Here is a 23,410-nt window from a genome sequence, read left to right as displayed (position 1 = left end):
TTCTTACTATTATTAATTGACTTAATTATTATCAAACGATTGTCTTTATTTTTACATTTATTCATTTTGTTCGTTTATTATTTATGAAATGATACATTTTTACTAATTATTTGTAATTAAACAAACACTTTTTATATAAATATGAATTATTTAGTAAATATATTTATCAATATATTTTATCAATATTCTTTCAGTTAATTAAATAAATTCCTTAAATTACAAGATTTTATATATATATATTTTTATTTTTTTTTACTTATTGTTTATGTAATGATTATTTACTTTCATTTTAGCCTTTAAATAAAGAAAAGGGTCAAGTCAAAATGATAAATGATTAATAAATGATCATATGCATTTTATATGCTCTATAATTAATTCTAGATACCTTTTCTGAATTGTTTAAATGTGTAGAATTAAAATCATCTTGGTTTACATCAACCAGTCAAAATTTACAGCAGAGCATGCAAATTCAGTCAGTTTTTTTTGCCAGACAAAAAGTGCACACAGGCTTCATGATGCTTTTATGCTGGGTTTTGCAGATGGTGGTTGATAGTTGTGGTCACTACTGGTTTGAAATGAAGGTGAGCAACTTCCAGAATGATCATTTTTATGAGACTGTAGCTTTAAAATGAGTGGGTCTATTATGAGATTGTGACGTTGTTTTATTGTGTGCAGGCCTGAACTGAACTCTTTGTTGTGCACTGAACAACGATTGCTGATGACTCAGGGCTTTGAGCGAATCATCAAAATGTGTGCTTTACCTCCCCATGTGCAAAACAGAGCTGCAGCTCGCACAAATACACTGCTGTTTAGACCAGATTTCATGACCAGGAGGGTTAACAGTCTTATTATGTGTGAAATATCGATCAGAGATTCTGTTTGTGAGTGTTTGGGTCAGGATTTTCAGTTCCACGCTTTCTTTTTTGCCCCTTTGACTTTTAAAGAGGCTCTTGAAAATGTCCGAGGGCTGTTCAGAAGTGTTTGGCCTCAAGAGCCTTTGTTTGCTGCTGCTGCTTTTGAACGGTTGTTTGTGTTTTGTGACTTCAGCTTTTTATGAAAGTTTTGAGTAAAAAAAATAAATAAATAAAAATCTCAATTTATTTTGTTTACTTGAAAATATTCTTGTTTTTTATATTGATTGACATATAAATAATATCATCATGGCCTGATTTTCATGATCTATTCAAAAGCTGATATTCAGTTTCCCTCAAGATATGTTGCATTATGGTTAGTTAGTTAAATATAAGTTTTACAGTTTTAATGCTTTGAGTGCGATGTGTGTCTACATCAGTTTGTGTGTCTAGCACTAGTTTCCAACAAATTTTTTAATTAAAAAAAAAAAAAAAAAAATCATTTTCTGCGTTTATTTGCGCATCATCTCCGTTAACAACGGCTCTGTGTAGTAACAGCTGCTCTATGTGAAATCACGCACCTGAGGGAATTTACCGCTTATTAGAGAATCGCTTTACTGACGAGATGCGCATCGGCCGATCGTGACCGGAGCACCCCTAGTGTTATCTTTTGTTATTGGGCGCGCCAGAAAATACATCAGCAGCGTCGTGAACGCACTCTGTAGGAGACTCCAGACAGATTTATTCATTAATATGTAATTTTTATTTTTAATTTTTAAATGGACTATGAAAACTTAAACACAAGGAGCTCAAAAAGACTTTTAGATTTTTTTTTTTTTTTAAACAGCTCTTTTGCTTAAGACCATCTAGTAATGTTAAATCCACAAATAAAATGTTAAGGTTTTATTATTTTTTTTCCATTTAAAAAAAAAAAAAGAACTTCTGGAATTCAAATATTTATTTTATTTTTCGCTAAAAACTAACCAAGATGAACATTTATGTGTATATAATTTTTGCACAGGACAGTCTTGTTTTAAAACAAAATGAAATATCCGTCCATCCGCCCGCCAAAATATTGGGTTATCGAATCAAAAATCTAGTATTGTGTATCTCTAATAAAAAATATTATTTATTTATTTGATATAAAATAAAAATAATAAATAAATAAATACAATAATTTAATTGACTTATTTACTGTATGCTTTTTTAAAAATTGTTCATTTAAATAAATTAAAATACTGCCAGTACCTTAATTGACCTGAAATTGAAAACTAGTTGTAGATGAATAGTTATATGCTAACGTTCACTATCGTGCTTGATAAGAACACACTGCTCGTTCGCCATACGTTACATGTTTCGTAAAGGAGTGACGTGTGAAACCTTTATTTACCGAGTGACAGTGAAGCTCATTATCTCCCAGACTTCCCTGAGCTCATTAAAAATGTGCTTTTGATTGGCTGACATGATGATAAATGTCCAGTATTAACCCCTTCCTCTGCCTCTCTTCATCCTTCTTTTAAAATTCTACTTGCTGCTTAACTGGGATCCAGGGGCCAGAATCCATTAAGAGAGTTTAAGAGAGAGTGGCGCACTGTGAGGATATTGTTCTGGTCAGGATGGTCACTCGCTCTCAGCCAGGGGGTTTTCTCATGTGGCATTTACACACGCTGCTATAAAAAGACAAGGTTAATTAGTATCATCGGTGTTTCGCTCCCGTCTCATTAATGCAGGATATTCTGGAGAGACTGCCAGTAGGAGTCCACAATTACCTCTTCTGAATTGTTTTTCTTTGTATAATGCAATTTTTGTCTTTACACGTGTTGACCTTTGATTGACCTTTTCATACCATACACATAATTTAATGTACAGGGACAATAAGTGGATTTACCTGCCTTAACAGTGTAATGATTTCAGTGTAAAGGTGTATTCGTTCTATTTTATGATGTTTTCTCTTCTGCTCACCAAAGCTGCATTTATTTAATGAAAAAAACACTGTAAAATTATGAAAAAGTATCACAATTTAAAATGTCAGTTTTCTATGTGAATATATCGTAAAATGTGTTTTATTCCTGTGATCAAAGCTGAATTTTCAGCATCATTACTCTAGTCTTCAGTGTCACATGATCATTATAGATGATCCTGTGGTCCCTGACACTGTCTGCATGATCTGAAACCTGAAATGTAACTGTAACTGTAACCACAGTATAAATATGTGGCTATAAAGAATCATGACTGCATGCTAGCATACCTATTGTATATTTCTCAGACACTTTTTGCTAACTTCTCATAAGTAAATCTCAAGTACAAGTCATTTTATATCAATGACATTAGCTTGGCTGCTAAGAAAGCATACTACAGATCAGTGTTAGAAATATGCTCAAAATGCTTTCTGTTATGAAATGTCATCAGGTGGATGAAAGTGTAGTGTTGAAAAAGCAATTTGTAGCATCTTATTGTCAAAAAAAATGAAGCTATACGAACTGATGTTTCACACAAGAGTTACGAACTGTGATGAGAGCATCTGTTAACCCAATAATAATAGAGCAGCTCACCTTTGCAAACACCGATGAAATAAAGAAAGATTGTTTATGGGCTAACGTTTTGATCAGGTTTTGCTGTATGCATTAATGAAACCGATCATTTTGCTTGGCTGATATTGAGCTGTGAGGAAGCAGCGTGGTCTCTCTGCTGGTGTTATTAGCGTGGGCGTTTGCTGCTGTCTGGGCCCTCTACATTATACCCACAATCCTCTCTGCCTCAGTAGCGCTGACCCTCTCGTTCAGGGAGATTCCTGCTGTTTCTCACCTCCGCCGACCTTCTCTTCACTCATCTCATTATCCTCGGCCCACACAGAAACCTGCACAGGACACCGTCTTTAAGCACACATTGTACACACCGCGGTATAAATGCGTGGCTAATTGCGTGTCTCCACTTCAGAAGGAATCGATCAGAACTGCACATGGTATTTTAAGATGATGGATGTTTTCTCCTTGTTGACTGTGATTTGAAGCTGTTTACACACTGATTTCGATTGCACAATTTGATTCGGCCCCTCTTTTCTCTTTTTTTTACATTGTATTAGCAGTGGGTGGAATGAGTAAAAGTAATTTCACAACTACTTTTTGTTAGAAATTCAGCCCAAAAAAATGTACATATATTGTGAATGTCCAGAAATGTTCTTCCTTCCTTCCAAATTCACCTATTTTGTTTTTAGTTTAAGCTAATTTATTTTTCAGTTTATTTGAATATTTCATTAATTTAAATGTATCTTTTAAAATGTAATTGACAATTGTGTTATTTCTAATTATTTAAATTCACCAATTTCAATTTCTAAATTTTCAGTTTATTTATATTTATTAAAAATGTTTTTAATCAAGTGTTAATTTAAATTTACCTGTTTAAATGTAATCATATTTAAGTGTATTTTCATTTATTTAAATGTATCATTCAAATTTATTTTAACATTTTATAAAAAATAATTATTAATATAAATAAATTTACCTAATTTTAATTTCAATAATCTGATGTTAAATGTTCCATATTTTGTTTGATATGAATTAATTTATTCAAATAATTGAAATTTTAATATAGATTTTAAAAAATATATTTAATTAAATCATTCATTTATTAGTTTTTTTTAATCTGTGAATTACATTTCATTGGAGTTGATTTTTCCAGCAAATATGAGTGTACTGACGTTTACATTAATGTATAAAAATTTGATCCGATTTTTTTATGCAATATAATTAATTGGTGCAATTTGAGTCTGATGTTGCACTTGATGACTTCTTACATATTTCCTACATGTGTTCGAGTTTACTTGACTCTATTATACTAATTCTCCAAACAGTCTGGAGAAATAATTTTCCCATTATTAAATTTGGGGCCTGCAGAAGTTCAAGTGTACTTGGCCAATTAAAATGAAGCAATTAGACAGCAGGACTCTAGGTATGTTGGCATCACGGACGCTGACCCGCTGCTGTGTGATGATGATGATGAACGGCGTGCATCTGACCCGCTTCTGATTGGACATGACAGAAACAGTCTCCGGGTCGGGTTTTCAGCAGGTTTCAGCGGCGTCGCTGTGTGCTGGCGGATCTGTGCTAGATGCAAACAAGATAATTAGTGCAAGTTTTCCTCCCTTCATGATTGTCCTCCCATCAGAATAATGAAGATCTTTAGAAACACTTTGTGGAAATGTGCCTGGGTAATAATTAGTGTGATATGAAGGCGTTGCGATATGAGTGTTACCAAAACAAAGTTCACAAACAGTTGAAGATGGTTTATTGATGAATGGTATTGATGAATAAAAAGCAGATGGGTTTGTTTTGTTTTTTGTTCAGAAAATGTTGAAAGCTGCTTGAAACATTTTTGAACTATAATACAGGAATACATACAGAGCAAATATAGTCTCACCACACACAAAGCATCATAAAGGCTGATTTATTCACTTGGTGAATTGTGCTTGTGACAGACATTAATGTATGTGTTTTTAAATATATATTTGTATCAAAATATACTGGATATATGAGCACGGAACTCAATTCAAATGTGTTAAGTCAGTCACTGAATTTCAGGCCATCATTACAGATGTTGTTTTAATGCAATGTTGTGGTATGTTTTTTGTCTGTAGTTATCTTCAGCTTCATCAGGCTTGTTTCTACCTGTTAGCTGAATTCGTAGTAGACAAACTGTCTCACCATGATGATATCTCATCTCTTCATCAGTCTCTTTTCCGCATTCTCCACTTCTACAGTATATTTTAAACACTTCTCTTTCTTTATTTCTCTCTCTCTCTCTATTTTATGTGATACTACTTTCAGATAACCATAGTATGTATGCTAGTTCTGCAATATGCATTCATTTCCTGTATGCATGTAGTATTCAGATAACCTAATACTTTGTTTTAGGTTGTGTTAGATGTGCTGTATTCAACCAGTGCACACTGCATAAAAATAATGTATCCCATAATACAATGCACGTAACTTCACCTTTTATAGGTTTTTATTGTCTTGGTTAACTAAAACATCCCTGATATGCAAATAATAAGGTGAAATATAATTCAGCAAATATTAAAATATTTAGTGTCTGTGTTAAATTGCAGGATAATTGTAGTCTAAGTGCACAACACCCTGTCTTCTAATTGAAAGACTCATGTGCACTCTGGTGTAAACAAGCATGCATGAGAAGCGCATGAGAAAACACGTGAGATGAGCTGAATGAAAGCACATTCACTCTCTGACAGCCGATGGCGCTAAACTGCAAAAAAAGCCTTTACTCTGGAAACCCCATAAATAGAGCAGCTGTGCTACTTTCTTAAATGTATTTAAATATCCATTCAGATTTGTGTATTTGATATGAAGTTCACAGTGCCAAATACTTAAATATTTAGAGTTAATATGCTATTTATTTTCAAATCTTTTTTTCGGTTTAATCTGGCCTACAACATACCCTAGATATTGTTTAAGTGTTTTGATTCTTTATTGTTCATTCACACTTTACCTTAGGGCTTCATTAGTTAATTCATTAGTTAACATAAGATTAATGAATATTCAGAAGAATTATTCACTGGCAGTTTTAAGTATTCCAATATTTAATAACACGTTGTTAAAATCTAAAATTGCAGCTGTGTTATTTAATGAGCTTACTTGAACGAAGACTTGTATTTTATTAACAAAGATTAATAACTTCTGTAGCAAATGTAGCTATTGCTCATTGTGAAAGCTTTTTTTGTTATTAAAAAATATATTTAACCTATTATACTGTATTGTGACCACTTAATTTCTAAACCACTGAATTTCAATACCGTTTTAATCGCAACAGGAAAATTCGATACCGTCATAATCCTAGGTGGAAACTGTTATTTCTGTATCACTCAATTAAATTGGGAGTCTCTTTTGTTTCAGCCCTGTCTAAACGAGTGTGATCAGAGCGCGAATCCCAATTAAACATTGTTACAGGAAAAGAAGCTCATGCTGGTTTGGCAGTACTTTTGCTTAAGTTACCAGGAAACCCCAGTCCCATGTCTCTGCCTTACTAGACCCTCCTTCAGTTGTAGGTTTATGAGCTGTGATTTTTAATAAGGTGAAAAATGTAAGTTCAGTTGTTTAGAAGCAATAATAGTAAACTAGACCTTTTGGTCTTTAGCACAAATGGTTTGGAGCAAGATGCGTGGTGAAGTTTAATACTCAGGGTTCAGGGTTTGTCCAAACACCGCTAATAAACTGCAATATGGACCAGACTTTATAGCGACACTGAAATGTCTGTCTAAGTGAGACAATAAAACCCTTTATTACTCTTCCAGACCTCAAAGAGAAGCTGTCAACCCACTCTTATTTTATAAAACCTTTCTGGCTCTCTGGAATTGATTGAAGTTTTGCTCGAGCACCTTTGTTGTGCCATCTGTTCTGTTAGAAATGGTTCAACTTCTGCCTTATTCTCGCCGTCGTGAAGTATACCAGCTCTCCATGCTATGGGCGGCTCACACAATCTGGCTGTAATGGCTGGTTATTTTCCGGCTGGAGTAACACCTCATCACCTACAACCAGATATCTAAGATTATTTTAGCATTCTTTTTGCGTGCTTCTGTGCACATCATTCAATCATAGCATGCTTGAAAATGCCCATGCTTTAGCCCTTAGGACTGTTCAGACCGTTTTTAAAAGCGTTTCTGCAGCTCTGCTGTGAACCACAGTAAAAGGTCTCGCTGATTAGTTTTACCGTTTCATATTTCAGTGATCATTTAAACCAGATTTGATTAGAAAAACTCTGTTTTCTTCACGATAAAGCACATGAATGCTGAATCCAACAGTTTTGTGTATCACTGCACATCACCCTTAACAAGATGATGATAATAATAATAATAATAATAATAATAATAATAATAATAATAATAATGCATAAGAAAATCAAATAATCAATATGAAATCATATGCTGCGAATCGGTCTCTTTTAAACTAAAACTTCTATATAAAACTTCTTATTCTCTGTTTGTATTTGAGCCACAAGATGAGGCATGTTACACTGGAACATTCACTTCCCATTTACAGTCAGGAACAAATTTTTAGCATAAGACTGGCAAAGAAGTAACATATCAGTACATACATTGATGGTTGTAATAACTCTTTAATTACAGCAGTAAGGTGGTCAAAGCGTGCTGCATTGTGACTTGCCTACGCCCCTTCAGCCATGACTTTATTCACAATTCGGCACAGATGACAGACTTAGAGAAATTATATGAATGTATGAATTCCATGAATGCATAAAGCCTTCAGAAAAGCCTAATGAAGCAGTGTTTATGAGCACAGTGCTTTGTTTACAGTGGTTACCATGGAAACCTCTCTATTTCTGCAGTTCCATAAGCGCCACTTGCTGCCAGAAACTGGAATTACATTTTCATTCAGCCTGTCGACTGTTTTTTTTTTTTCTCGACTAATTCGGAAACCATATATTTTTGTATATATACATTTTCAAATTTCATAACATTTCAGCCTTTTACTAAATTTTAGGATAACATGTTCCCAGTGTTTCATCTCTAGCCTGTGGTGTAGATACAGGTGTGGAGTTGAGGCGAGTGACTGCTGCAGCTGGTGTCCGTGTCCAGCTCAATGGGCTCCATTCACTCAGAGCCAGGCTGGAAGAGAGGCGACTGAAGCGTCTGCTTTCTCTCTCGGGGGACACGGGCATCTCTAGGGGCCTGAACTTCCTGTCAGAGTCTCTCTCACACACGGGTTTTAAACACTGCTCTGATCCTCTTTGTGTGTCTCCCTTCCTCTCTTCCTCTCTCTGTTTAGTCTCCTTCCTTCAGCTCTGATCTGAAACCTAGTGAGCTGCACAACTGAAGAATGTTTTTATGCATCACATGCACATGAAAGCTGTTACAAACAACTGGCAGTGAAATCATTCTGCTTTATACCTTGTTTTAGTCAGCATCACATTTCATTTAGTTTCATCACAAGGCTGCCAGGAATTATTTTTATTTATTGATTGATTGCTCAATTGGTTATTTCAGTGGCATCAAGATGGTAATATTCATTTTATATTTATATAAAAAAATAAAATAAATGTATTGATATTTGTATTTTATTTGCTCAAGTGGTTATAAGAGTAGCATCAGAATGGTAATATTGAATTTATTTGATATTTTTCTTTATACATTTGATATTTTTTATTTTATATGGTTTTTATTTGTCCACATGGTTATCACGATATCATTTTTTATTTATTTATTTGCTTGCTTGTTTTTCTCAATAGCATAGAATCAGGGTGGTAATATTAATTTTATAATTTTTTTTTTTTTTTTTTTAAATATGAATTTTATACATCTTTTTTTTACATGTTATTTTACTTGCCCAATTTATTCCTGTAGTTTCAGGGCACTAATATATATATTTATTTGTCTGTTTATTTTTTATTTATAGTTTTATTTTATTTACTCACTTCTCAATAGAGTCAGGATTATTATTATTATTTTATTGCTAATGTTTTAATTTAATATTTATTTGTTTGTTTTTCCTCTGTTCCTCTCTTTCACATTCTAAAGTTCTGTTATATAATTAATAACCTGTAGCGGTTTATTATGGTGTTTAGCCACCTGTTTAGACCAGGCTTTGAAATTCCAATCACAGCAGACTGAGCTGAGCTCCTGTGATCATTTCCTCGAGTGTGTGTGTGAGAGAGAGCTCAGAACGATGTCATCTGGTAAAGTGTACTTCCTACTAAGATAAGAGCTGGATCTGTGGCAGTTTGTTACTCGTATGCTCATTAGGGACGTATTCTCAACCATTTCCTTTTCCTCTTTTCTCTAGGCATTGCTCTGCTCTGCTATCATGGCTCTCTCTCCATGTATTTTTTTTTTTTTTTTTTGTGTAATTGGATTGGCTTCTTGTGGGACTATCAGTGAATCATCTCATGTGCAGACGTGATGTAGGCTGAACAAGAGATTCATTGAGTAGTTTTTAGAGCTTCATTGATTCTAACAGAACTTTGTGAAATCATTATGAACTGAAATGAGTGATGCATTTAGTGATGATAATGGGAATGCAGTTTGCTTGATTTCTAGACTATAATCCATTCCGAATTTGCATGAAAGTTTTGTTTTTCAGACATATACATGCTGCAATGTTTCGAATTACATTGGCATATTTATTAGTAAAAAGTAAATGAATTCTAAATAGTATATAAAATTAAAAACCAAATTAAGAAATATATAAAAACAAATAATAATGAAAACGAATTACTAAAACTTAAAAAAATTTAATGATTAAATAAATAAAAAGAAATGTAAGTCACAAAAAGTAAAGGCTAATTCAATTTGAATAAATAGTCATATTCTTAGTGTAGGAGCTCTTTTAAACAGTTGATTTAATATTCAAATCTGAAATGTCATGTGGCAATTTTTTGCTTGTGTTTTATCTGGTGTTTTTTTTAATAACATTTGATTGTTGGTTTGCATGCGTGTTATTGCAGGTACACAGAGTGCCATCTACAAGGATGTACATTGAAATGTTTTTGTCATGTAGTGCTGCAGAGGTGTTTAATCCAGGTTCAGGGAAAGAGAGAAATGACTGCTTTGTGTGTTTGGGTGTGTGTGTTTGGTATCACAAAGGCCTTGGAATATTGTGTAATTACACTCTCTCTCTGCCGAGAGACTCTGTGTTAGCAGACAATCAGCATGTGTGAGACCGAAATAGAGACAGTAATTAACCCTCACAGGTCTCGCTCCCTTCTCGTCCTCTGCTGTCTCTCGGTCACTGGGTCATTCAGGGTCATTCAGGGTCACTGAGAAACCCTGTGTGGAACGTCATGGGCAGCGGCCAGAGCAAAGCCAGAAAAATACATTCAAGTACCATTACAGTAATTAAAGTGGTTCTTCACTGAAAATGTAGATTTGAAAACATTCAAACACTTCTGGGTTCAGTCATGATCTTTTGGGTGCGTGTGTGTGTCAGAGTGGAGCCGCTGTTTGTTGCTGAGCTGCTGCTACTGTTGTGTAGTCAGTTAATGCATTGCTGCAGCATCTATAACTCTCTCTCTCTCTCTCTCACACACACACAGCAAGCAGAAATTGATTCCATGTGTCTCAGTAAAGTGTTTTATGTTCTCTGTCTGCAGCAATCTATAACTACGATGCTCGCAGTGATGAAGAGCTGTCCTTACAGATCGGAGACACCGTACACATTCAGGAGACTTACGAAGGTGACACACACACACACACACACACACACACACACACACACACACACACACACACACACACACACACACACACACAGATTCTTATGTTGTAACTAGATGTGACACAGCAAAGCATTAATATGAAAAGAAAATTATTTAAGCCTTCACCAAAGCTATTTTAAGAAAAATATTTATCAATAAGGATTTATTTAAATTATGGAAAAAATATAAATAACTACAAAGCAAAAAAAAAAAGTTTTAAATGTAATTTATTTTTTAATTTAATTAAATATATTTTTTAATTTAAATATATTTTTAAATTTAATAAAATATATTTTATTTATATATTTTTTTATTTTACTGTATTTGATCATCGTTTTATTTTTTATTAAATCTTTTTTATCTAATTTTAGTTTTATCTTATTTAATTTATTTAGTTTTCTCTTATTATTTAGTTGTATCTTTTATTTATTATATTATCTTTTGTTTTATTTCATGTGGAATGTCTCTTTTTATTTTTGAATGTTTATTTCATGTTTACTCCTTGAATATTACAAAATCACACACAGTATTTTTTAATTGTATTTCAGTTTGAGAGTTGCAATAATTGCAAACCTCATTTAAAAGAAACCTAAAACAGTTCATATTATTAATATGAATTAATTAATATTTAAATTATCCTTGATATTTTCTAAAGGTTAAGTACCACATCTTAGTTTCACACACTACATAGTACCCCATTTCTGTGAAATCCTCTGTGTTGCCCATTCATTTCAGTCACCTTTCACCTTTTTAGGACACAGATGTGTCATCATCAGAGCTTTCCTCTCTCTGATCTCAATAACACATGTTGAATGATTTGTTTGTACCTTGCAGACACCTCACTTCATTTCAATCTCAGAATATTGTTTTCTAGATGTGCTATAGGACACAGTGGCGTCTCTTTGTGATCTAACCGTTTGACTGCTGTGATATTTCGTTCTCTTCTCAGGATGGTATCGAGGGTATCGGCTGAGGAGAAAATCGAAGAAGGTGAGTTACTTTATGAAACGCTTCCAGAGTACAGTCAGTTTTCTTCTTCAATACACTCATTTGTTTCCTCTATGTACAGGGTGTGTTTCCAGCTTGTTACATACATCTGAAGGAGGCCTCGGTTGAAGGCAATGGGTCAGTATGTTCATTTAGATTCCTGAAAGTTTGCAGTTAGTTGAATATGAAATAAAGCATTAGCAACATCTTAGCAGACATTAGCTCCAGATTGCAAATTCTTCATGGAGAAAGCAATCCTAGGATTTGTTGTGACGAGCTCAACGGGAGAAATGTTGACTATAAATCTGCTTATGTTTCATTCACTACTCAAACGTATCAGAGCTAGATGTAGTTTGTTTGTCCAATTAAACATGGATTAATGACCAGTGCAGAGCAGTGCAGATTTAGAGTATTGTGACATTAGCTTATTAGCTTAACCACTGTGAGTCTCCCATGTGCAAAGTAAAGCATATTTGTGAATTATTTAATTTAATTTTTTAATTTTGTTTTTTAATTTATTTTTATTTTTTTTGTGTTTTTATTTAGTTTTGTTTTATTTAATATTATTTTTTTTGTTTATACTTTTTGTCAAAAAATTTTATCATTGCTAAAAAAAAAAAGATAAATTCATGCAAATAATGATTTTAAAATAATATGTTGGAATAATGGCAAACTTCGTATAAAATGAGTATTTATATAATATTTAATTTATCCAAAAGTTTCTTAAAGTTACGTAGCATTTCTCAGTGATCATTTGTTAAAAATGTTCCTCTCTTATATAATTCATCATTTTTTAAATATCGTACATTTTTTTTAATAATTGTTTATTTTGTTGTAGATTATATTTTGTTTGTTTTATGCTTATAATATTTTTTTTCTATATCTTTTTATATGTTTTTGTTTGTTTGTTTGTTTGTTTAATGTTGCTAAAAAAGGAATGCAAACCATGGTTTTAAACTGTCATGAAATTAATTTTATATGAGGGTTGCCATTTCTTTTCATATTCAATATTTATATAATATTTAATTTGCACTTGACATTTTCTGAAGATTAAGTGCTATCTCTTAAGTGCTCATTTGCTAAGAAAAAAAGTATTTTTAAGAGTTTCACACTCTATTCCTGTAAAGACCCTTAAACTCCCTGCTCCCCCTCCATTTCTGTCACCTCTCACCATTTTAAGACCTTTAAACCAAGATATTTTCTTACCTGCCCTTCTGAGATTCTATGACGTTTAGGATGCAGTTTTTGAAGGAAGTTCACTATGTAGGTATAGCTTACTACCGCATTTTCCGGACTATAAGTCACACTTTTTTTCATAGTTTGGCTGGTCCTGCGACTTATAGTCAGGTGCGACTTATTTATCAAAATTAATTTGACATGAACAGTGAAAAATGAACCAAGAGAAATGAACCAAGAGAAAACAATACCGTCTCCAGCCGCGAGAGGGCGCTCTATGCTGCTCAGTGCTCCTGTAGTCTACACTGAAGACATAGAGCGCCCTCTCGCGGCTGGAGACGGTAATGTTTTCTCTTGGTTCTAAATAAATGCGACTTATAGTCCAGTGCCACTTATGTTTTTTTTCTCATCATGACGTATTTTTGGACTGATGCGACTTATACTCAGGTGCGACTTCTAGTCCGAAAAATACAGTATGTTTTGGAACATCTTCATTAAACTTTACTCTCCTTTGCTGCATCTGAAGATCCTGTTACTTCTGTTATTCTTCTAATTTGATCAGCGTCGCTCCCTGAAACCAGCCTGAGTGTAGTTAACAGTATTTTTCCCTAGACGTCTTACCAAGTTAGCGCCCCAGCAGCCCGTTCCTAGCCTAATGGGAGATTTTGGAGTTTGAAATGGATTTTCAAGCGTGGTTCAGGAATATAATACGCACGAGTGAGTGCTGGTTTGGTGTGCGTGTGTGAGTAATTGGAATCGTGAGCAAAGCCCAGCTCAGATTCCATAACAGCTCTTTTGATGACTGATGCTAGTAATTAGTTTTCATTGGCATGAAGGGATCTGAATGACTCTGGGTGCTCAGGAGCTTGGAGTAAGCAGGAATTACTGACGCGAATGCAGTTAAACAGTATATTGTTTCCCCACACAAGCAATATTCTTGGAAAACTCCTTCACTTATTGTGCTTTTTCTGTTTTGCACTATATCACTGTTCATTTAGACAAAAGGAGACGGTCATTCCTTTTGAGATTCCGCTCATTCATGAGGTCACCACTACTTTGCGAGAATGGGCGTCAATATGGAGGGACCTATATGTGGTAAGCTTGTTTTCATTCCAAATTTAACTGTTGCTTCCCAAAAGTTGCACACACTTCTTCTGCACAAAGAGTACACTGTTATAAAGCATGTAATAAGTGGACAAATCAGGACAAGATTTTGAAAAGATCTGACATGACATAATTAAAAAGTAAAGTTTGTTTTCAAACCTTTTTGAAAAGCATCTAACTGAAAGTTTGTAAACCCTTTTAGTTACATTATCCAGCGATATGACCCTCTGGGGCTGTATGTCTACAGAGATTAAGAGCATCCTTTATGCTGCAGCATGTGCTTTAACTAATTAATTGACACGCATAGCAGGGTTTTAACCAGACTTTGTGTTTCCAACAGGGCGACAAGCGTGAGATGTTCAACACGGTCCGAGACATGATCTACGACTTGATCGAATGGCGTTCCCAGATCCTGTCCGGCACGCTCCCGCAGGACGAGATGTCCGAGCTCAAACAGAAAGTCACCTCTAAGATGGACTACGGGAACAAGTATGAACACACACACACACACGAGCTGCTGACTCGTGCTGATCAGGTCGAGTTGGAACAGAGAGAGCGTGAACTAGAAGTCACGACTGCAGTCAGTTTCATAAAATCAGTCTTTTAATGAGAGCGTTTTATTGCTCTTCATTTTGATTCGTGATCTGTTTTTGCTATGAAGGGTCATTGTGAAAGACTTTGGATTTCAGCACTTTATCCGCTTTCATTTGGGGAAGAAAATAAAAATAAAAGATGTTCTTAATCAGCAGTGTGTGCTGTTATTTGGGGTTAAAAGTTTAAATTCCTTAACCCCAAGTATTAAATGGTGATGCTATTAGATAATTCTCATCTGGCAAGCAATAAAACAAAAGTAGACTTGCATTGAAGGACCAGTAAGTATATGCCTAGCAACTGCATAGCACCTCCCTGGCAACCATCCACAATGTTATTTTAGCATGTGCACTTAAGGCATTTTCTGAAAATCTTCAGGAAACTCACAAAAAAACAACAAACCTAATTTAAATGGATAGATCACCCAAACATGAAGACTGGCGGTTTAATTTACCCTCAGGCCATCCAAGATGTAGGTGACTCTTCTCTTCAGTAGAACAGTAAAGAAGTTTTTAGCTGAATCTGTGGTGCTTGGGGATTCATAAAATGCAAGTCAATTGCTTCTTGCACTTTGAGAGTCAAAGAATACATATCAAGCAACACAAAATGAATACTCGTGGCTCCTGATGATATGTTGAGGTCTTATGAAGCACAACAATCGGTCTGTGGCAGAAACTCAATATTATTTACAACATTATTACCTGCAATCCAGACTCTCAGGCAAACAGTCTTCGTTCTGCAAAAAAAGTCTTTGTTAAAGTGTTATAAGCCATGAACCAAACCATCCAGCTACAAGGTCAATCACAACGTTAGTGTTTTATTTGAAGTAAAAGAGTATTTTAAAAGTATTTTAAAATCAGCCAACAAAGTAAAAGGTACAAGTCTGTGTAATGAGGGAAAGAACTATCCCAATCCCATGATGCATTGCAAATAAAGTAATTGAATTTAAAATGGAGAAAAATTCTTATCAATAGAATTATATCTGTAGAAACAATGTATTTTTTAAAGTTGATTGCTAACCATGCATTCATGTAGAAATATTAAAATATTTTGTCTTTACCTGATTTGCTTGCTGCATCTCTCTGATTGGTGGGATTTCATGTACAGCATCATGGATAATGTCATTCAGTTGTTACATTTTTTTGTTTTCTTTTGAAATGATGTGAACTGACACTGTGACAAAAGCAGATACCATAATTTAATTACATCAGAACTCAACAGTTGTGTATGTGTATATATATATATATATATATATATATGTATATATGTGTGTGTGTGTGTGTGTATATGTGTATATATATATACAGTACAGACCAAAAGTTTGGACTCATTTAGGGATGGGATGGTATGAAAATTTAATATCACGATTATAGGGACTAAAATTATCACGATTATCAATATTATCATGGTTTTGTTGAAACGAGATGAAAGTGTTCAAAAATAGTTGATGCTCACACTGAAAACATTTCAGCAAGTTTTATATTTAATAATCAACAAACAACTAATAAAACAAGCAACTCTATGCACTTAATTTAAAGAAAGATTAAATTCTGTGGCATTTCCTTCCTTACAATGAAAAGTGTAGAAGCATAGAAAAGTCACTGACTTTCGCCATTCCTTCTCGGGGAAAAAAAACAAAAAACCATTGTGCGATGCGCTTGTGTCAGACTGTTGCTGGCTGGAAATGATTTAATGGCGAGTTATTAAAACCGCAATAATCAAACATGGTTTTAATGATAATTCATTTTTAAACAATATTACTAACCTTCAGCACATTTTATCACGGTTATCGATAAAACCGGTTATCGTCCCATCCCTAGACTCATTCAAAGAGTTTTCTTTATTTTCATGACTATGAAAATTGTAGAGTCACACTGAAGGCATCAAGGGCTATTTGACCAAGAAGGAGAGTGATATATATATATGTATAAAAAAACCAAGCCCTGCATGTGTATAGATATACATATAGATACATGCAGGGCTTATTGTTCAGCTGCTCAAAGGAAGACATGGAAACCAGTTTGAATGTTTTACAGTTAGTTATTCTATTTGCACACTTACAGACTTTATTTCTGCTCATTGAACACATTCAAAATCGTCTAATAGCAGCAGGTTTATTATTACCTCTCTCTCAGAGCGTTTTAGTGTTACTGTTAACTTCAGCAGAAGGAAGTGAGCATACAGTGGGATGATAGAGCAGCTTAGGTGAAAAAGTCACTTGTGACACACACACACACACGTACAACTCTCACTTCTCAGTTCTCTGTCTTTGTCAACTTTAAGTGAAGTTTTTTTTTTTCTCGATAGAAATCCAGAATGCCCATAGTAACCGCATAGCAACATGCTTGAAACCATTGATAACACCTGCTGTTATTTCTTGAAAATCAGTGTAATCGGTCTTATTATTTTTCTCTTATGCTCATTTTCATTTAGCAGGTAATGTCCAAATAAAAGTATTAATTTGGATTAGTAGAACACAGATCTTCATCTCTTTCAAACAACTGTGTGTTTTTCCTACACTGTTTTTGTGTGTTTGCCAGGTATTTAGATCTGGATCTGGTGGTGAGAGATAGAGATGGGAATATTCTGGATCCTGACCTGACCAGCACCGTCAATCTGTTCCGAGCGCATGAAACCGCATCCAAGCAGATTGATGCTCGCATCCAAGAGGAGAGGGTAAACCATATTAGACTGTTTTATCCATCATGGCACTGATGTCAACATGCTGCTTTTTTTGTCTGTAATTCATTTGGATTGAAATATTTGAATGGGTTTGTAGGTGTTACTGGATTGTGAATGTGCGAGGCCCGAGAGCCGACGGCAAACTCACGTTTTCTCATCACACACTTGCTGTGATGTTTAATAAACTCCTTGAATGTTAACTTCATATTTATATTTGGATGTGACTAGCACAACCTCTAAACCACATGAAAAGTCCCTGACCGCTGTTCTGAAACGCCACCGCTGATGTGTGAGAGGTTACACAGGAACAGAGAGAGCGTGAGAGCGCACCATCTCACTTCCCATCTTAACTGTGAGACGCAATGTGACACATGGCTGGGTGATGGTCTCAATCAGAAGAACCATTGCTTTCAAACAGCCATTGGAAAGGCACACGTTTTGTGCAATAAATAAAACACAGCAAAAAACTTCAAAGATTGAAAAAAGCAATGAAATGTATGTATTTTAATATATAAATAATATAAAAAACTATTTAGTTTACTGTCCAGTTCTCTTTATTTACTATTTGTTTGTTAGCATGCATATTACTAGGATATTGGCTGTTAATTAGTACTTATAAAGCACATATTAGTGCCTTCTGCATGACATTAATCCTCCCCATACCTAAACTTAACTACCTCACTAACTAGTAATAATTAAGAGATTGAGGCAAAAGTCATAGTTAACAGTGAGAATTGGACCCTGAAGTGTGACCAAACAAAAAAACTATTGTTCATATACATATTTATATAAACAATAATTAAAGCACGTTTTCCATGCTGTTTTCACTAAATGAAGAGCGAGAGGGCGCTCTATGCTGCTCAGTGCTCCTGTAGTCTACACTGAAAACATAGAGCGCCCTCTCACGGCTGGAGATGTTAATGTTTTCTCTTGGTTCTTGTTCCTAAATAAATGCGACTTATAGTCCAGTGCGATTTATGTTTTTTTCCTCGTCATGACGTATTTTTGGGCTGATGCGACTTATACTCAGGTGTGACTTATAGTCCAAAAAAATACGGTACTGTGTGTCATTTCCTGGATTATCCACAACTGTTTTTATGTTTCGTAGTGGTTGTTCATGAGTCCTTGTATGTCCTGAACAGTTCAACTTCCTGCTGTTCTTCTGGAAAATCATCCAGCTGCTGCACATTCTTTGGTTTTCCAGCATCTTCTGACCCTACCCAGATGTTCACTGTCCTTGAGTCTCTTAGGTTTTATAGATTGTCGGTAAAAAGAATCTATAGTTACTAACACCTGTGAAATTAGTCTTGCTGACTGTAAGACTCAAGTTTGAAAGAGTGTGTTCTCAGATGCCATCATTTTTTATGTATTTATATTTTCAGTCTCAGAAGCAGAACATGGATTTGAGCCGGCAGGCCAAGTTTGCCTCCACACCCTCGTTCGCCCTGTTCGTCACACTCAAGAACGTTGTGTGCAAAATCGGAGAAGATGCTGAGGTGCTGATGTCACTATACGATCCGATTGAGTCCAAGTTTATCAGGTCAGTGCACACACAAACTCAAACTTATAGATGTGAATTCACATCCTAAACATTCCTGCTGAACTTTGTTCAGAGATTACGATTGTCACTGCCTCAGTGACCAGTAACTCTGATGTTCCACATCCTCAGTAGTAAGTCAACCACAGCGTTTGTACCATGCACACAGATCTCAGTGGTTTGTTTCAGCAGTAAATGATCTCGTTGTTATACTCAAGTATACTTGTTATACTTGAATATGTGTTCATTGGGAATCAGTCCTATGTTCTTGACATTGCTGCTGTGATGTAAAAATACTGCCATTTTTAATATCTGTTGTTTTTACTTTCTTGCAGTGAAAACTATCTTGTGCGCTGGTCCAGTTCAGGTTTGGCGAAAGACATTGATCAGCTTCATAACCTGCGTGCTGTATTCACTGTATGTATTATTTTGGGCTTTACTTTTGACACTTTATATACAGAATTATCATAGATGGGGAAATGATATTGGGACATGATGCAGACCTGTATTACCCACATGACCACCATGACTCATTGATAACTACTTTTTAATCTGGAACTCAAATGCAACTACATAAATGATTGATTTAAAACTCTACATAAGTATTAATACCAGTAAGGTGTGCATCACATAATAATAATAATAATAATAATCACATGTGAGATGACCAATGCTAACTTGATGATTGTAGTTCTAGCGGGACAAATTCAGTACATGTAACATTTTAACAAATATTGGGTTAAATAGTTAGTTAAAATATTTGTATCTTTTCATTTTTTTCAGTGTTATAGTTTTATTAATATAACATTATATTTTTTAATTCACCCCCCCACTCCAGATTTTAATTTAATAATTATATATATATATATATATATATATATATATATAATTTTTTTTTTAATTTTAATTTTTTAGTTTGGGCTAAATTTGTGTTGTTATTTTTCCAGTTAGTTATTATAGTGCTTTAACTTAACGTTATTTCAGTGAGTTTCAAACGCAGCATTTTTTAATTTTAATCCCTTTAATTTTTTCATCTAATACTTATATAATTTTATTTCACCTTTATTATTAAATGACCACTAAAATGTTTTAATAGTTTTCGTTAACGATAGCAATCCTGTTCTCTGCTAAAAATGCGTGCAGTGCTGTATTAAAAGTTGGCTGAAAATGTGAGAGGCTGATAATGAGATGTTTTAAAAATGGTATCTAGGTTATCAGCTAACTAGGTTTCTAACTGTGCTCATTTGTGCCACCTGTACAAACCACGGGACCACACAAAATCCTTTACATGCATGACCTTATTGTTTGATTTGAACACTTAAATATTTCCTCCAATGCTTCAGTACCAGCTCGTTCCTAGAAACAGTGTCATGTAAATGACTCATTTACGGCTTGATTCCGTTCATCTGTTCCTGTCTCTCGCTTTGTTCCTTAATGAGTAATCACGGTATTATTGGGTGACACTGTAATTCGTGTTCATCAGTCGTATTGCAGAATTGGTAATTAAAGTGTTAGAGAAAGCAGCAGCATCATTAAAGCTGTAAAGGGTAACGAGCTAACGGTTGTTAGAGGAGGAAGCTCAACAGAGACGCCGCTTGGTTTGCATTCTTACATGTATTGTGTGCATCCATGTACCTGTGTTGGTGTCTATAGGTCATTTAACACAGAAAAAATAATTATCCGTGCCGCGAAAAACACATAATGAATGTGAATTGTGTTGAAGTTATTGTGTTTCTCACACACACTGTTAGCTTTATCTGTTTGTTTTTAATTGCATGCATTTTGTGTATTTGCATGTGCGTGCTTTCATTTTAGAGCATATGCACTGGTTTGTTTGTTACGAGTTGGTGCTTGTTTGCACCCATACGTTCTCATTTGCTAGAGGTCATTTCTTTAATAGATCCTGGGCTGGTGAGGGTCAATTTATTTCCTCAGAATCCTCTGCTCTTTGCAAAAAACCCCAGCGGGGAATGAGTTGCTGCCCCTAATCAAAAGCTGCTTCAGCAATTTATCCTTCATTCAGACAGTGTACTAACAGTTTGTGTACACCAAACCAATCCATGCATCATTCGTTGCCTTCCTGGATAGTTGCTCAACTAACGAGTTTGAGTTTAACTTGATGATTGCAGGCAGAAACACCTGGTGCATGGCCGGTGGTTCTTGAGGGCTCATAATAATATCTGCTGTTTGAGTTCATGATTGTGCATGCTTTTTTACACTCTTGCGTGTGTGTTGGTGCGTTTCTCTCCAGGATCTGGGGAGTGAAGACCTGAAGAGGGAGAAAATCAGTTTTGTTTGTCAGATCGTTCGAGTGGGCCGGATGGAGCTCAGAGATAACAACACTAAGAAATTAACGTCTGGCCTCCGCAGACCCTTCGGTGTGGCAGGTAGAGCCTCACACAGAACACCATGCACACTTAGCATGGAAACCATAGTGTCCATTAAAATACCACCTGGAATTTACATGGATGCATTTGGTGGATGCTTATATCCAGAGTGATTATAAATGACCCATTCATCTACGGAAACCAACCATACAGCCATTCTTATTACTGTACATATAATAAGAACTAGATATTTTTATTAGATAAAACTGAATTTAACATTCACATTCACTGTTTTTTTTACTTACTTTTTTAGCATTTATATTTTGTTTATATTTTATTTTTTGAGTGTTTTTGTTATTTTTATTTTACTTATTTTTATTCTGTTGTTATTTTTTATATTTAATTATTTTATTCTTTTATATTATTTCATTTCATTTCAGTATTAATACTGTAAACCCATAAGGATCACATATTTATTAGACGATGCTTTTTTTATTTAGTCTTTTTTTATGTGTTTTTTTTAGTGTATGTCATATTATTTTTATTTTTGTTTAGCTTATTTTAGTTTATTGACAATGACAGCTAATACTAAGTTGCCACAATTTTGCTGAAAAATGTATGGGTCTTTTTCTTGTTTTAAATTACAAGTGGCAGGTGTTCTGTGTTTTTTATTTGTAATATGTATTTGAGTGATTGCATATACCTTCAAGTAGTTTAAGCCTTGTGTGAAATCAGCTGTAATAATATATTGCATATGATCTTTGCTTAGTTTGCTATATGCGATACAGAAGGTGGTGCTACAATCATACTGCGTTCATGCATTTTTAATGACATCAAAACAAACATGGCCTTTGCACTGATTTTGTCTGCCTGGAGTTAAACCTCATTACATCTACAACCACAGTATACATTAAAAGCCTTGATCTGGTTGGAGTGAAGCGACCCTAACAGTTGTGTCTTCTGTTGGCACTGTTACTGTTGCTAAATCCTGATGCTAAGGATGATTATTGTGCAAGTTTGTTGTCTGTGGTTGTGCACAAAGGGGTTCTCCCTTAGTTTCATGGAAAAACGAAAATCTGTTCTTCAGTTGTAAATAAATAAATAAAGAAGGCCGAACAGGAGAATGAGGGCAGACATGCAGCCTTTGGTTTGAACATCAAACGGGTTTTGAAGTTGGAAAGCATCTGTCTCTCTCTCTCTCTCGCTCCCTCTCTCTCTCTCTCTCTCTCTCTCTCTCTCTCTCTTGCCCCCCCCCCCGCCTCTCTCTCTCTCTGTCTCTCTGTGTCTCCCTCTCTCTGTCTCTCTCTCTCCCTCTCTCGCCCCCCCCACTCTCCCTCTCTCTCTCCCCCTCTCGCCCCCCCCACTCTCCCTCTCTCTCTCCCCCTCTCTCTCTCTCTCTGTCTCTGTCTCTGTCTCTGTCTCTCTGTGTCTCCCTCTCTCTCTCTCTCTCTCTCTCTCTCCCTCTCTCGCCCCCCCCCACTCTCCCTCTCTCTCTCCCCCTCTCTCTCTCTCTCTCTCTCTCTCTCTCTCTCTCTCCCTTTCTCTCTTTCTCCCTCTCTCTCCCTCTCCCTCTCTCGCTCTCCCCCCTCCCCCCCACTCTTTCTCTCTCTCCCTCTCTCGCTCCCCCCCACTCTCCCTCTCTCTCTCCCTCTCTCTCTCTCTCCCCCTCTCTCTCTCTCCCTCTCTCTCTCTCTCCCTTTCTCTCTTTCTCCCTCTCTCTCCCTCTCCCTCCCTCTCTCTCTCTCTCTCTCTCCCCCCTCCCCCCCACTCTCTCTCTCTCTCTCTCCCCCCCTCTCTCTCTCTTTCCCCCCCCCTCTCTCTCTCTCTCTCTTCCCCCTCTGTCTCTCCCCCCTCTCTCTCTCTCCCTCTCTCTCTTTCTCACTCTCTCTCTCTCTCTCTCTCCCTCTCTTGTTCTCCCCCTCTCTCTCCCTCTCTCT

General features: G+C 35.4%; 1 protein-coding gene across 3 annotated transcripts in view; it reads left to right on the top strand.

Annotated features, from left to right (window-relative positions):
* The window catches only part of LOC132121715 (dedicator of cytokinesis protein 1-like), a 216,444-nt gene that overhangs the window by 16,752 nt on the left and 176,282 nt on the right, over nt 1–23,410 (top strand). For all 3 annotated transcript variants that reach the window (XM_059531438.1, XM_059531437.1, XM_059531436.1), the window contains exons 2-10: nt 10,965–11,048; nt 12,019–12,059; nt 12,139–12,194; nt 14,231–14,327; nt 14,677–14,825; nt 17,468–17,603; nt 18,992–19,149; nt 19,482–19,563; nt 21,398–21,533. In XM_059531438.1, coding sequence (XP_059387421.1) covers nt 10,965–11,048; nt 12,019–12,059; nt 12,139–12,194; nt 14,231–14,327; nt 14,677–14,825; nt 17,468–17,603; nt 18,992–19,149; nt 19,482–19,563; nt 21,398–21,533 — 939 coding nt within the window. The remainder of the gene's footprint in view (nt 1–10,964; nt 11,049–12,018; nt 12,060–12,138; nt 12,195–14,230; nt 14,328–14,676; nt 14,826–17,467; nt 17,604–18,991; nt 19,150–19,481; nt 19,564–21,397; nt 21,534–23,410) is intronic.

This window comes from Carassius carassius, chromosome 39, assembly GCF_963082965.1.
Source record: "Carassius carassius chromosome 39, fCarCar2.1, whole genome shotgun sequence".
Lineage (NCBI taxonomy): Eukaryota > Metazoa > Chordata > Actinopteri > Cypriniformes > Cyprinidae > Carassius > Carassius carassius.
The sequence above is the reverse complement of the archived record's forward strand: the minus strand, read 5'-3'. Positions and strand labels throughout refer to the sequence as shown.